This window comes from Athene cunicularia (assembly GCF_003259725.1).
Source record: "Athene cunicularia isolate RWA chromosome 7 unlocalized genomic scaffold, athCun1 chr7_part1, whole genome shotgun sequence".
Taxonomy (NCBI): Eukaryota; Metazoa; Chordata; class Aves; order Strigiformes; family Strigidae; genus Athene; species Athene cunicularia.
Window position 1 is genome coordinate 12,409,503 of NW_020799107.1, and position 16,297 is coordinate 12,425,799.

Genomic DNA, 16,297 nt, shown 5'->3' on the forward strand with positions numbered 1-16,297 from the left:
CTTCAAAGAAACTGTGTTTCTAATCTCAGTATTTGAATTCACAGTAAACATTTAAAGTCTGTAATCAAGTCCGTATGGACACATTGAGTTTACATATAACATAGTAGTTAAATATTTGGTGTTTGTATTTGTTTTCTGTGTAATCTGTTTCATAAATATGTAAATACACAAAAAATATGTAATTTTATAAATGGTCTTTGTTTTGCACATGCACCATAATTTTTTTTTTTATTTTCAGCCCGTGTAGCACTAGTAAAATCACGTGATATGCACTGGTCACTTTTGGCTCAGAGGGATCAGAGAGATGTCAGTCTGAGCTCTTTACGAATGTTAATAGTGGCAGATGGAGCTAATCCATGTGAGTATGGATGCGTTTTCTGAGTGTCAATCCAAGGTGAACTTAAAGCACACTGTAAATTGCCAGAACTCTGGTTCTGCACTGTAGGAGCAGCACTAACTGTGGTTATCTTCAGAAAAACAGAGACAGCAGCAGAATTTCTTTGCCAAGGACACTGAAGCAAAACTTTCACAGAAAATGTTCCGAAGGATCTATTTTTTATATGAAGAATAGTTGACAATGTCATTTGAAAAAGGCTTTTAAAATTTCAAGTGACTCATAATGCCAGTTTCAAAGTAGTTGTTCATGTATTGCATGTAGACATAAAATCTTGAGTTGCATTGTGTCTGATTCTCTATGTGCCTCTAGAGCTTGTCTCAATCATGTGCAAGGGCATAAAAATGGGAGCAGTCACAGCCTTAACTCAAAACCATGACAACTGTTAACTAGAGTATGCGGTAGGTTCTTGCCTTCTTTTGTGAATGATATGGTGGTGTTTTATGGTAATTTGAGAAAGCAGCTAGGAGGATTTTTTTTGCAACAGGCAAGAATATACCTTAGTTGCTTAATTTTCCTGTTCTCATACACCAGAAAATCAATTATATTTCAGATTCCTGGGAGTTGCATGATGAGAGGTCAGCAAGCCGTGATGGTGGAAAATGAAAACTTGAAATGGTCTTGCTAAGACTGTGTTTGTTGTAAGCACTGTTTCAGAACTGATGCTTAGAAAGTTAGGCAGTTTGTTCTATAGGAAAATACAATTTCTGTGCTAGTGATGCCACTGCTACTTTATTGCTGTTTGCACTTCCTAACTATATTTAGCTATGTAAATTAATTTTTTAACCTCATCTTTTCATCTGTGCTGAACTGTTATATGAATTGACATGAAATTAAACCTTGGATGTAGTATAATCAGTGAAGTTTGCTGGTTTGCATTATGTGCTGCAATTCCACAACTGTTAAATGCAAAGCTGTAGGTGATGATGTATCCTCCTGCAATTTGGGCTGAGTGATAAAGCTCAGGTAGAGTTCTGAACTGAAGATATTTCAGAAACATTTGATACTGATTTCTAAATGCTCTGGTTCTGTGACCTCGATAAGAAACATTCATATAGGAGCTACACAGGAAGTTGACGTATAGTTACGTTACCCTTAGTGACAAAAAATTTCTGAGCACTGAAGGATTTTCCATGATGTTAAGTGTTACCGTGTGCTGCCAGAGAAAAAGACTATGCTGTGAGAGTTGTGAATTTAATTCAGTGAATTAGTTGTTAACCACTGGTAGTTTTTTCTCCAAATCTAACATCTAATAATAGGTTGGAATGTCTTTTATGCAGTTTGGAAATATATTGGTTTTGTGTAGCTGAGCTTGAGAATAAGCATAGACTTTGAAATCCTGCAGCTCAAGCTTTCCTCCCTTGGCAAAATGTTTCAATTGTATGATTGATCTTTTTAGGGTCAATATCTTCCTGTGATGCATTCCTGAATGTATTTCAATCCAGAGGTTTGAGACCAGAAGTAATCTGTCCCTGTGCGAGTTCTTCCGAGGCACTAACGGTTGCTATTCGCAGGTAATTCTCTTTTCTGAGAAGTGAACTGAAGCATTTCTTGACTACTGAAGTGTATCTGATGTTAAAATCCTAGTCAGAAAAGACCATTACCGACATAAAGATGCCCAAAGACCTAGGCAGAGGAAGTCTGAGGCTCACAGATCTCTTTTACTGAAGGATGGGTGATTTTTGTTTTTCTTTAAAAAATTTTAATATTTCCTTAAAGTACTCAGCCATTGGTTTTTGGGTTTTTTTACTGTTTGAGAAAGCGAGGTCTCATTTGCACCGATGTTGTTGGAGGACCTTTATAAAATGCCCCAAAAATCAAGATTGTTACTTACTTGAGAGGAAGAAGGTAAATGCTTATATACAGTGTCTTGTAAACAGAGGGCTAAAGAAATAAGAAAATATTTGTAACTGGGCTGAAAAATAGCATTGGATTTCTGGAAATAGCAAGGAATACACCAAAGAAAGGAAATACTTTGATTATTAATAGACATATAAATGGAATATGCTGGAGTTTGTTGACAGTGGTTTTGATCAAAATGTGCTTTTTTTGAAAATCAATTTCAAGAAAACTTGAAACAAAAAAATTTGGGGTTTTGGAGAGTCTGTGGTGGGAGAACTGACATTTCCTAATTTTTTTTTAAAAATGCACTTAACTATTTTTTACAACAGCATCTTTTGTTCTGTTCCATCCTGAAAGTTGAACAATTACACAAAATACAATTCTTGGTCCTCAATCAATTCTGCTCAGAGTAAGAAGTGTCAAGCCCTCCAAACACTATAATTTTTCCTGCTGTTTAGAAATTTTTTCCATTGAATGATTATTCTTGACACTTCTTTGCCCATAATAGAACTAAATCCTCTCTGTAACATTTTAGAGTGGAAGGAAGCTATATGATGTTTTGTTCTAGCTCTTTTTTCATCTAGTTAAAATATATTACCAGTCTTGAACTCTTGTTTGTTTACAGTGGGAAACCATTATTTCTCTTAACCTTAACAAGCCTGAGAGACTGTCACAGTGTTTTTGATGACCATTTTGCCATTGGTCTATTGTTTCGTACCTGATTTGACTTTCTGTTTTCAGACCTCCAGAACTGGGTGGGCCTCCTCCAGGAAAAGCAGTGTTATCTATGAATTGTCTGAGTTTCGGCGTGATAAGAGTGGATACAGAAGAGAAGTTGTCAGTATTAACTGTACAGGATGTTGGTCAGATTATGCCTGGAGGTAGGAAAGCATTTTGTATAGGTTTAAGTACACTCCGCATAAGTTACCTTTACTATTATACTTGTGCTGATGAAATAAATAAAAATGTGAAATGATAAATACTTTCAAGGTAGTATGACTTGATTCTGACACATTACCTAAACACATGATGATTAAATACTAGATTATTCAGTGTTTTCGGTAGAGATTAATCCGTGATAAATTTGAATGACTGTAGGTTTTGGTATGGGCAGATGGTTTTGGCTGGTCTGCAGAGTTGTGTTACTGTTCACTTGTTAGCATTAGTGCTGACTGACATAGGGCTATGTAATAACAGTTAAAACAAAACATAAAGCATAATATGAAATGCTGTCTTTCATCCAGGAGTGATAGTCCATGTGTTGGAATACAATAGAATAGAATAGAGTATTTCAGTTGGAAGGGACCTGTAACCATCATCTAGTCCAACTGACTGACCAATTCAGGGCTGATCAAAAATCAGTATGCTTTAAGGCCATTGTCCAAATGCCTCTTAAATACTGACAGGCTTGGAGCTTGGAGTATGCTTGGAGCAACACCTCTTGAGGAAGTCTGTTTCAGGGTTTGACCACTCTCTTAGTAAAGAAATGCTTCCTGCTGTCCTGTCTGAACCTCCCCTGGCACAGCTTTGAACCATTCTCAGGTGTCCTATCCCTGAGAGAAGAACTCAGCACCTCGCTTTCCACATCCGCTCCTCAGGAAGCTGTAGAGAGCAATGATGTCACCCCTCAGCCTCATTTTCTTCAAACTAGACTAACCCAGAGTCCTTAGCTGCTCCTCATAGGACATGTCTGCCAGCTGTGTTGCCCTCCTCTGGACACATTCACATACCTGGGATTACAGACACATGGATGGATACAATCTCTTTAGGGAAGACAGGAGAGAACAGGTTTTTTTATGTGAGGAAACAGTTGAAATGCATGGAACTCACTTGAGAATGGATGAAGAGCCAACAGAGAGGATTAAAGAGCAGACCAGTATGGGTGACATTGTAGTGCGTGCCCAACGAGGAAGAACAAGTGCATGAGGCCTTCTGCAGACATCTAGAAGCACCCTTATATTTGTGGACCCTGGTCCTCATGGGGTACTTTAGCCACCCTGATGTGTGGTGGAGGGACAACAGGACAGGGCATAAGCAATCCATGAGGTTCCTGGAGGGCATCAGTGACAAATTCCTGACCCAGGTGATGGAGGAGCCAATGAGTCAGAGGGTCTTTGCTGGACCTCCCCACAAATGAGGAGGCACTCACTGGGGACATGAAGGTCGAAGGTTCCAGTGACTGTGAGATAGCAGAACTCGAGATCCTGAGAGGGCAGATCACAGCAAAAGCAAGATCACAATGTTGTACTCTAAGTGAGCAGACTTCAGCATCTTTGGGAATCTGCTTGGTAGAGTCCCATAGGATAAGGTCCTGGAGCGTAGAGGGGCCCAAGAAAGCTGGTTAATATTCAAGGATCACCTCCTTCAAGATCAAGAGCAGTCCATCCCAAAGAGCTGAAAGTCAGGAAAAAGTGCCAAAAGTCCTCCATGGATAAACAAGGAGCTCATGGAAGAAATCGTATGTCATAAGGAAGTATACAGAAGGTGGAAGCAGGAGCAAGTAACCTGACAGGAATACAGAGCCTTAAAGTTAAGGAATACTTAGTGACCTGCACATGCACCAGCCCATGGGCCTCAATGGGCTTCACCCACGAGTGCTGAGGGGGCTGTTTGATGTCATTGTGAGGCCACTCTCCACTTTCTTTCAATGACCACAGCAACTGGGAGAAGTGCCAGAGGACTCGAGGAAAGCAAACATCACTCCTGTCTTCAAGAAGGGCAAGAAGGAGAACCCAGGGAACTACAGGCTGGTCAGCCTCACTTCAAACCCCGTGAAGGCGATGGAACAACTAATTCTGGAAATCATTTTCTCAGGCACGCAGAGAACAAGAATGTCCTCAGCAGTAGTCAACATAGGTTCACCAAGGAGAAGTCATGCTTGACCAACCTGATCACTTTCTACAATGAAGGGACTGGCTTGGTAGATGGAGGGAGAGTAGTGAATATTGTCTGCTTTGACTTTGGTTGGGTTTTGGGCATTGTCTCCTGTTTAATCCTCACAGAGAAGCTAATCAAGTGTGGGCTGGATGAGCAGTCAGGGAGGTGCACTGAGAACTGGCTGAACAACCAGGCCCAAGGGTGGTGACTGGTGGCACAAAGTCTGGGCGGAGGCCAGTAACTAGCTATGTAGCTAGCCCAGGGCTCCATACCTGCTCCAGTTATTTTCAGCATCTTGATTATTGATCTGGATGATGGAGCAGAGTGTATCCTCAGCAAGTTTGCAGATGACACCAAGCTGGGAGAAATGGCTGAACACCAACAGTTTGTGCTGCCATCCAGAAGGACCTTGTCAGGCTGAGGGAATGGTCTGAGAGGAACCTCACGACATTCAACAAGGATAAATGCAAAACCTGTCCCCTGGGGAGGAACAACCTGGTGCACCAGGACATGTTGGGAGTCAACTGTCTGGAGAGCAGCTTTGCAGAAAGGGCCCCGAGGTTCATGGTGGCCACCAAGTCGAACAGCATCCAGCAACGTGCCCTTGTGGCTAATGGTGTCCTGGGTTGTGTTAGGAGGAGTGTTGTCAACAGGCCAAGGGAGGTGATCCTTCCCCTCTGCTCAGCACTGGGGAGGCCACAGCTAGAGTGATGGGTCCACTTCTGGGCTCCCCAGTACAAGAGAGAGATGGAGCTACTGAAGTGAATCCAGTGAAAGGTCACCAAGATGAAGAAGGGACTGAGCAGCAGCATCTGAGCATATGAGGACAAGCTGAGAGCGCTGAAACTGTTCAGCCTGGAATAGAGAAGGCTTGAGGGGGGTCTCATCAACATGTACAAATAGCAGAAGGGAGATTATAGAGAAGACTGAGTCAGGCTCTTTTCAGTGGTGTCCTGTGACAGCAAGAGCCAGTAAGTACAAACAAAACACCTGAGCTTTCCTCTGAACAGAAGGAAGTGCCCTACTGTGAGGGTGACTGAGCACTGGAATCGGTTTCCTGGAGAGGTTGCAGAGTTTATCCTTGGAGATACTGAAAAGCTGTCAGCAGATGGTCCTGGGTAACTGCCTCTACGTGGCCGCACTTGAGCTGAGGGATTGGACCAGATGACCTCCAGAGCTCCCTTCCAATTTTAACCATTCTGAAAGTCCCATACTCTAGATATCATAGCAAACTGGTCAATCCTGGTTTAACCTCAGTTTCTTAATGACATCTGTTTGCAAGACTGTGCATACCAAAGTAGGTGAATCTGGGCATTGTTCCCAGCCCATTAAGTGCATTGTAGCAAGAAGACTTTGCCTCTTCCCTGTTACACTTTTTTGAGGCTGGGCTGCTGAGTTGTTTTGAGAGGAGAGCACTCTGAATTAGATTAATAAAATTAGGACTGTGGACAGTGACTGGGTTCTGTCCTGAAAGACCTTTCAGTGCCCTCTACTCCAGAAGTGAAGATTGCAACATCTAGATCAGAAGTGTAATGTTCCCTGGCACTATCTGTCTGACAGTACCACCGACTTCAGACCCTGTCCTGAACTGATCTGGGTGTACTTGGACAGGATGAGATACAGATTTTTTTGAATTCTCCTTACCCCTTCAGGTTTACTGTGTAGTGACCAAAGAACCTGATTTGTTCTGGTCATGCCCTTGGCTACTGTGGCTTTGCTATTCTTGGTTCTGTTACAAACCTCATGCCTTGCTGCGCTGTGGTTCCAAAGCCGCCCTCTCTGTAGAGCATTTACTCAAGGTAAAGATGAAGGGAAGAGCCATCTTGTGCTATTTCAGTAACCACTGCTTCTCAGTACATGAAGGCCCCCAATTATGACTGAGAGACTTGCAGACACCTTTTCAGTCAGATGATAAAAATTTCAGCCATCATGTAGCAAGTGGCACTGAACGTGTTTCACTTTGCTCGTTACTCCCAGAAGCACTCAGCAACCAATAAGATTGGTGGTTCAGTTTTTACTGAATTCAGATTCACATTCCTCCTGCTTCCTTCTCCTACCAGTAAAAGACTGAGCAGAAGCTCTGCACTTCATATGAAAGTAAAGGAAAAGGAGCCCTTCCTGTGGGGATTCATGTGCAATCTGCTTGTTTTAGATGCAGAAAACTGAACATCCCTGTTCTGACCTTCTAGGTAGATAAGCAAGGCAAGATATTTAAAATGTTCTTCTGGGAGTAAGGGCTTTGTGGCCAGAAGGAGGGTTTTAATACTTTCCTGGATATGTTCGTAGAACTGTATGCATTCTGCAGACCCTGTTAGAGTTCAGTGTGCCAGGCACCCTCAGGCAGGTGGTATCTGAGCAGGTCTGTGAAAAATCCTTGTGTCCTCTTTGCTCTGGCAGTTACCATTATATCACTATCTCTTTTCTGCTTATGATCCTTATGAGCATACTGTAGCATTACAGATCTGAGTCAGTATAGGTGGGCCAGGTCATTTAAAGCAAAATTGCTTCTGCTTCAATTTAACACTCTAGGAAGTAAGGTTGTAAAGGCAGTCCAACGTGAATACAGCCACCAAGAATAATGACTATGCATTGATGTATGGCCTCAATGTGAAAACATGAGTGCAGAAAAAAAAGTAGTATGGTAACCTAATCTGATCTACAGCTTCTAATTTGCTTCGTCTGAATGTTCAAATTCAGGTTGTTAAACTTGTCTGCAAAGACCCAGAAGACAGTCAGCTGCAACTGGCTTCTGTGTCTCAACAGAATGGTTATTTTGTTACTTCAAGTACAATACAGATGGCATGGACTATTACTGCCATCTGGTTTGGCTGTTAAGACTACTGATGACCCCTTGAAACCTCACTGAAATTTAGCTGTGCTCCCAGTCTTCTACTTAGGTTATGGGTTAGCCACAGGAACAGGAGGGAACAAGTTTACATGCCCTTCAGGTAGTCATGGATCCTTTGGTGAACTGGCTGAGGTTGAACTGGATGTTGGTCGAGTTTTTGAGAGTCAAAAAAGTGGTGTTGGATGTAGAATCGATTGAAATCTTTCTTTGGATCCATTTATCACTTGGGCAGCCTATGACTGTGTTGCACCTTAAGCTACTCTTTATATTCAACCATTACAGCTGTAAGTCCACTTGGTTAACCTTTTGTAGTGTGTTTACTCAGTGGCAGGTTCAAATCTGCCTTATGATGTTGGAAGAATTACCTGTATGTGTGTTTCTTCTTCTATATAAGTTGTCAGTGAAAAACATGACCCTGTCCTTGTGAAGTGCTTAATTGGGTAGCATGAGGGATCTTTGACAAAACTCCTTCTCCTTTGTCAAATGCCTTGGAATGTTGTCTGGTAAATCTAATGGACCCTTCTGGTTTAGGATTGCCATTGACAGACACTACCATGACTTTCTGTATTAATAAGGAAGGCTGAGTGACTTGCCTGATCGTATGAGGAGAGAACAGTTAAGTGTGAATCCATTTAGTGCCTTAGAATATTATGACTTGTAATTGTTGGCTATTGCTATTTTGAAATACAGTAGTAAATGGCAAAACTACTTGTAGGTTAAGCAGAAGTTGAGTAGCTTAGTTCATTAACTCTTTTAAAACTCTGATCAGTATTGGGCTATCAGTATCTGAGGCAGATTAGCTTCAATTTGACCAAATGATAAAAATTCCACATCTGAAGGTATGTTTTTAGCAGAAATTTCTCTGTGTGTTCCCTAAGTCAGAACAAACACAATAGAGGATAATCTCTGTAGAGGATAATCTGATGACTTTGTTCCCTGTGAGTTTTCTCTTAAAAAAAACCCAAACCCAAACCCGAAAAATTGTTAAAAGCTTCCAGAGTAGGAAGACAGTAAAAAGGCTAGCAGTTATTTATAGATGTGTGCCAAATGAAAAGAAATGAATGACTTAAGGAAATTAATGGCTTATTTTCAAATAAGTCTGCATGTACATTCTAACAGTAGATGTACTTGTGTCATACCTTGTAAAATCTATGCTTTTGCCTATGTAGTATTCATGGAGGATGTGCTCTGTCCAATTCTCCTTGGTGTTTGGCATACAGGAGAGGAACATACCACCATTTCCTTTCCTGTTAGTTACCCTCTTGAATTACTCTGCTAACTGGTGAGTCTTGCTCTTTATCTGGTTTTGGTTTTGTATTTTTTTCCTTTCCTTAGATTGCTGTGCTTTTACCAAAGGCCTAATTTGTGTCAGATGCCATCCCCGAAGGCTTTGTTCCACCTTCTGATCCCTGTTGAATACATTTAAGGTCTTGGAAGTGACTACATGCCCTAGTCTTTCAAATACTTTATGACATAGGAGCTCACATTCCTGAATTTCATTTGGTCAAATGTGCTCTGAAGGTAGTCTCCTGGCCAAGAACTGGTAGTCATGCTGAGGCTTGTTCAGTCAAGCCTCAGGGTTTTGATCTCATTACACTTGAAGATCCCTGACGTGCTTTATTCAGGAACCAGCAGGTTAAAAGGTCATGGATAAAGTGTCCGCTTTCCCTCTCCTTTTCTTCAGATCTTGCTTTTTTTTCTGAGTCACTGAGCCTACCTGCTTAGGGGATCTTATTCAACAGACCCCTCAGCAGGAAGACTGTGTCTTATGTCACTGGTTTTTAACCCACAGGCCACTCTTGATGCCACAGTCTCTTTGGTTGCCTTGGCTGTTCATTTTCACTATCTATGATGAATGCCAATCACAAGAGCCACCAGGGAAGTCCAAGCATCCATGAAGAAATCTTCCCATTAACGATAGCCTGGAAAGTCTTAAGAGACAACCTAATACACATTCTCCTGGGGTCTTCTCTGCAACTCCTTGAAGGATGATGTTTTACCTCACACGTTGACCACCTTGAGCTATTTTGCATGGTTTCTGTCTGGGACTAATGTTGCTAAGAAGCAATATTTGGCTTATAACAATCTTCAGTTCATTTTTTAAAACTGGACTGGTAAAGATGGTAGTGAGTGTACCAAACCTCTCTTCTTATGCCTGTTTTCTGCTTCTAACTTTCACTGCAACTGGGATGTGATTCCTATGTCTTCTGTCATCTTGGAAGCTTATTATACTTTCAGCTTGGACCAGTATATGGATGCTCAGGGTATTCAATTAAGTTTGCCTCCCTGCTACTTCATGACTGAATGTTTCCATTCATCTACAGGAATCCTTCTCACATTCTTTCTTTGACAGGACAGTAATCTAATCCAGAAGATCTATATCCTTACAGCTTCTAATCATACAAAGCCTGGATCATAGAAAGAGTGATGCAGCAGCTACTTTCTTAAGCAGAAAACTTTGGGTTGGTGCCAGATCTTAGGTTTCTTGATGATCATAAGATGAACTTATGCATATACAGTTCCACATTCTGGACTGTGATTGAATTCAGTTCCTTTCCCAGAAATTCAAGGAGAATGGTTCAGATTTCTCAAATGTAGGATGCTTATTTTGTCTCCAGTCTATGGATGCCTTAGATGTTAATGTTTCCTCTGTCCATGTCTCAGCAAACATTTGCCCAGTTTCTTGTAGTTTATCATGATGTATATTCACTGCAGATGCATTTAGTTCCTTTATCTCAGTACCTGATTTGTGAATTTTTGCAGAACAATTTTGTGCAGCTTTCAGTCTTTTTTCTTGGATTTGTGAATATGAGATAGCAGTACTTCATCCCCACTCAGTCCTTGGAATTTATCATAGTAACTGTTTCTGTGTGTTCTACTTGGCTTCAGTCTATCACCTGATGGCACAACAGCCTGCCACTACAGAACTTCTTTTAGAGATCTGTGGCAATGTGTACACTTGTGATGAGACATTTTCTTCTAGTTTAAATGTTGTGCTTTGGATGCTTGTATGACGACCTCTAGAGTCTAGATTCTTGTTCATCCTTACCTAGGAAGTTGGCTTGCTTTATGCCTATTGCCCTTCCCAGAAGAGCAGGGAAAGATTCAGGTCCTTGCAGTGGACATCTTATGCCATTTTCTTCGAAGATTAGGTTTCTCTGGAAACCCTGCAAATACCTTCCACAAGGTGGTAGGGGCATTTCATCCTAGCCTTTTAATATTTTTCCTAAGCTTTCATGAACAGAACACTAGAACAGAAGCTATGGCTAAAGACTGTAGTGCAAGGAGGGCCCTCTTCTTTTTATTCTCACAGACCCAGGCCTTTTAGGAAGACTTGTTTGATACAAGAAGATCCTGAAGTTCCACTGTTGGCACACAGTAACAATCCAAATGAATATCAGTGGCATACAGATCCACTGTGAAATGGTGAAAGTGGAACAAGAGAACACTTTCTAACACTCATCAGGCACCTTTGGTAGTAGCCTTCTGCTGTGCAGGCCTCTGACATTATTCTTCTATTCATGCTGTACTGGTCTTTGAACATCCAAAGCTGAATCCACTCTTTTGTAGGGCATTAGTGCGGTCGTCTGCACAGTAGGATTCTCATCCTCTGCCAGAAATCTCATGGCAGCACTAACAGCTGAAAGTCACCATCTATAAGAATGTACATGTGGACTCATTTGAAGAAAGAAAGCTTTCTTACCAGTAATCAGTATTCTTCGTGATGTGTAGTCCACATGTACATTCCCATCCCATCTGCTTTTCCCTTCTCTCTAATTCTTTTTCAGATGCAATGCTGTTGAGAGAGACTGAAATGGTGGTAGATGCACTCTCTTGTATGTCACACATGAAGCAGAAAAAGAAGGAGAAGCAAGAGTACAGGCTCTACAGATACTGCAAAAGGAAAACCTTGCAGTATCACATGGCAGGGCAGAACTATGCCTGCTGTTAGAATGTACGTGTAGACTACCTGTATCATACATTGGTTACTGGTAAGTATTTTTTTTCACTTGGTCAGGGTGACAGGATAGTCCTTGGGCTTCATGGATAGAGCATCGTTTGGGGACAGTAGGCTAATCTGTTGGGTTTTCTGTGTTTGTGAACAAGTTGAGGACTGTAGCATTTGTGTATGCCTACAAGTTGTTACACTTTTTCCACTTACTAACACTTCTCTCTGCATCATTGCTTAAGCATTACATACAGAGTTCTGAGGTTAACTCATTACTTCCTGTGGTAATAAACTATTCTGCTTCAATTTACTATTAAGTTTTAAATGGCTTTTTTTTTCCCCAGTTTCTCCTCCTAAATTGAAAACTGCATTTTTTGCACAATGGACTGATAGTTCATACTGTGTGATTTAATTCCAACCTTCTAGTTCATATGTGGAGTTTTCAGCAACTGAAACTGTTGCTCTAATTTGGACTTGGACTTGTACCAGAATTTGAATGGTATCTCCTTATTTGGTCACCAAAGGTGATCACTGCATGCTTGCAAACATTTTATTAATAAATACTAGTTGGTCTGATAGATAATTTTTATGAAACCAAGATAACATAGATCTACTGGTAGGGTGAATTACCATCTTTCCTATTCAGACCTAAGTTGTTGAGAACTGAAGACTTCTCTGAGATCTGAAAATGCACCTATGAACCTGTTCTACCCAGCAGAGTTCTGGGTCCATGCTTGCAGCAGACCTGGCTTTAATATGCATTAGTATTAAAGGAAGTGTCCCACTTCCCATTTATGATTTCTCTTCATGCTGGTTGAACAGTGGTAGAAGTAAGGGCTATCTGTATATCACTTAAGAATGATTTAATTATAAAACTGTAATATAGTCCTTTATAATGGCTGTTTGTAAGCTTTATCTGGGCTTCCTATCTGAAATACATTCCCTGGCCAAAACATTCAAAAGATTCTGATGGAGATAAACAAACTAAATAAATTTCTGATACCTCTGGGGTCTCGTGGTTGGTTTCTTTAATATAGTATGTATGACCACAAAGTACTCTGATTATCTGAGGTGGGAACAGATGCAATGGGAAAGAGCAGAACATTTATTTATGGCATAGTCTGTGTTATTTTTCAAAGGCTCTCTTTATTTTGTATTGACCTAGGTAGCCATTTTAATATCTTTGTTAATCTTGAGTCATAATGCAGAAAAATCATTGACCTAACAGAGAATAAAAATCCCTAGTTTTTCTCTCAATTTCTAATGTATGTCTCACATAACTTAAGGAATGATACTGTGAATACCAAAGTAAATAAATAAAAGGAGTGGTATGTCTGTAATAGGTATCTTTATATTTTTCTTCTTTATTCTCATATGTTTGTACTTGATCAAACCATCTGCCTTCATGTTGAAAAGCAATTGCTACGGTGTTTGCTAATGTGCAGACTGTGAAGCACTCTTAATAAATAAATTTGCATTTGCAAACTTGCATCTTGGAGAACACATCACACAAGCTGTCAGAAAGGTAGATAGAGCTCTCTTGCATGCTGTGGTTTTGCTGCAGGTGATAGATAATTGATACTAAAATCTTTATCTGCCTGTCAGTGGCAAAGCAACTTCTGTCAGCTGTTGAAGCATACCAGTGCTGTGACTCTGTGTTCTTCCTTTCCCTTTAGCAAATGTGTGTGTGGTGAAGGTGGATGGAACTCCTTATCTGTGTAAAGCTGATGAGGTTGGAGAAATATGTGTGAATTCAGGTGCAACTGGGACAGCATATTTTGGCCTCCTTGGAATCACCAGGAATGTGTTTGAGGTTTGTACTTTTCTTTGTAATGTAGTTTCATTGTTAAATTTCTAGTATTTCTTCTTGCAAATAAACTTATTTGTTCCGTAAACTTCCTTTTTTATTTTATTAGAAAAAGCCATGGCCAAATACACTGCTTTATTCTCTATCAGAATATGAAATTTTGACTTTTATAACCAAAAATACAAAGTCCCATCAGCAGTCAGTCAGTTGCCTCTATATTCTGCAACCCAGTGTTGTCTCTATGTTAGCATTTAAATTCACCTTAGCTCTGTATTAACACAACAGTCTTGTGTAAAATCACCTGTAGACATTTCAAATTTATTAGTGCACAGCTTGGGACATAGAGTTAGAAGTTGCTCTATTATTTGCGAGCTTCTTCATGCATCAAAATGCATTTGTTAATAAATGGTTTAGAAAAGCTTCCTTGTGTATTGCAAACAGTATGTGCTTTTCAAAATGACCTTTAGTGTTCATTTGCTGTAATTCTTAGAACACTAAACAGTTTGCTGTTGGATATGTGCAATTATGTTCCTAGGTATATGGAAGAAGAGATAGTAAGGATGATAGCATAACAGCCATAAGCCTTGTAGTTTGTCAAAGTAAAGCAAAAGCAATCTTTCTGCCCAGATTTTTCCTCACACTGGTACCCTAATTGTGTCTTTTCTGTCAAGAAAGGAGTGAATGTTGCACACACAGTAGTGTTACACTGGGCAGCAGTTTGAATGCTCAGCAGAAGTATGTTCTACCACAGAGGTGAAGGAAATCCTGACCATAGTCTTTTCTTTGAAAAAAAAGCTCTGCCTGTCAGCTTACCAGGCCTCAGCACTTTAAAGAGCTTAGCTTTCAGCACTGCCCTTAGCTAGTGAGAGAGATAGCAAGAAACCTGATATAATGGAAGAATTGGGGGGTGAGGGGAAGGCAAGCAAACCACCTGAGCAGTTGAGAGGAACTTGCCAATGAGCCTGATTCTCTATTGTAGGCAGTCCCATAGTTGCAGCAGACTTAAGTTTTTCCAGGTTCTGATAGTGTAGCATTTGTTGCCCTTGAAGTGATATGCCTGGATATGTATCTCATTGGGGATGTTAATAGTAACAGTGGAAAGACTTTCTGATTGTTACATGAGTGCATACTATAAAACCTGATTTAAAAAGTGGTGTGAACTGTTGTTATGAAGGCTAAGTAGCTGAGAAAAAGATAAGAAAGAAGGCAGAGTCAAGAATTGGTGTGTTCTTAATTCAAAAAATTGTTCATACTCGACATGATAGTAACTGCTGTCATTGGGCAATTTTTCACCTGAGCACGGAGCTGCAGTAACACAGGCAGAAAATGTTTTTCTTATCAGTACCATGAGTTTCTGAATACTTAATATGTTCTTTCAGGCCATTCCAGTGACAGCAGCCGGCGTGCCTGTTTCAGACCAGCCATTTACAAGAACAGGATTGCTTGGCTTTGTGGGTCCTGTAAGTGTGAATGAGCCATCTGAGGCCCTGCTTTGTCCAGACTCCCAACTCTAAGTGATGCACCCAAATTCAGCAGAATTCTGTGTTGGGATAGTGACCTCATATAGATCTTGAGGAGTCTGGAGGTTTTTTCCCCTCTATTTCTAATCTTGTCTTCTTTTCAGGACTATTTGGTGTTTGTGGTAGGAAAATTGGATGGCTTAATGACAGTTAGTGGCCGCAGGCACAATGCAGATGATGTGGTAGCCACTGCATTGGCAGTCGAACCCATGAAGTTTGTTTATCGGGGAAGGTGAGTATATTAAAAACTTCACCACTCCTGGTTGGACTTTGTTGCTCTTTTTTTCACCTGCAGATGAACAAGTGTTAACATAGTGTACACAGGAGCTCTGCATGTGAATTTTGTAGGAAAGGTGGCACTAGGTTGTGATATGCCAGATAAGAACTTGGCTGTTCCTGCTAACTTGGAAGACAAATATTGACACCCTGCTTTATTCATAATAGATTCTAAATCACTTTCACATAGTATAAACATAGATCTTTAAGTGTCTGAAATTTCTTCCAAAGCTTCTCTTAAGACAGTCAAATGAAGCTTGTATGCCAAGTGTAAAACACAACTCTCCTTTGTCCACCTGAGCCTTTCATGCAGAGCAGCCTAGGGAGGAACTTTGAGGCATGTTCTAAAGAACAAACTATGAGTGTTGAGGCTGCTGAAGGACCTTCAGAGATATTGTATATTGTGTCACCAGCCTTACTGCTCTTCAGTGGACAGTGGCTCAATGTGCAAATGGAGATCAGTGATGAGTGGTGTCCCCCAGGGGTCTGTACTGGGACCAGTACTGTTTAATATCTTCATCAACGACAGACAGTGGGATTGAGCAGACCCTCAGCAAACTTGCAGATGACACAAAGCTGAGTGGTGTATCTGACATACCTGAAGGACAGGGTGCCATTCAGTGGGTCCTGGACAAGCTCAAGAGGTGGGCCCATGTGAACCTTATGAGGTTCACCAAGGGTAAGGTTCTGCACCTGGGTTGGGGCAACCTCCAGTATCAGTACAGGCTGTGGGATGAAGGGATTGAGAGCAGCCCCCAGGAGAAGGACTTGGGGATACTGGTGA

The 16,297-nt window shown here is 40.9% G+C and overlaps 1 protein-coding gene across 1 annotated transcript in view; it reads left to right on the forward strand.

Annotated features, from left to right (window-relative positions):
- DIP2A (disco interacting protein 2 homolog A) overlaps window positions 1–16,297 on the forward strand; it is a 95,402-nt gene that overhangs the window by 55,284 nt on the left and 23,821 nt on the right. Inside the window, exons 17-22 of the mRNA XM_026852424.1 lie at window positions 239–358; window positions 1,794–1,908; window positions 2,978–3,117; window positions 13,587–13,723; window positions 15,097–15,177; window positions 15,342–15,469. Of these exons, the coding sequence (XP_026708225.1) occupies window positions 239–358; window positions 1,794–1,908; window positions 2,978–3,117; window positions 13,587–13,723; window positions 15,097–15,177; window positions 15,342–15,469 (721 nt within the window). The remainder of the gene's footprint in view (window positions 1–238; window positions 359–1,793; window positions 1,909–2,977; window positions 3,118–13,586; window positions 13,724–15,096; window positions 15,178–15,341; window positions 15,470–16,297) is intronic.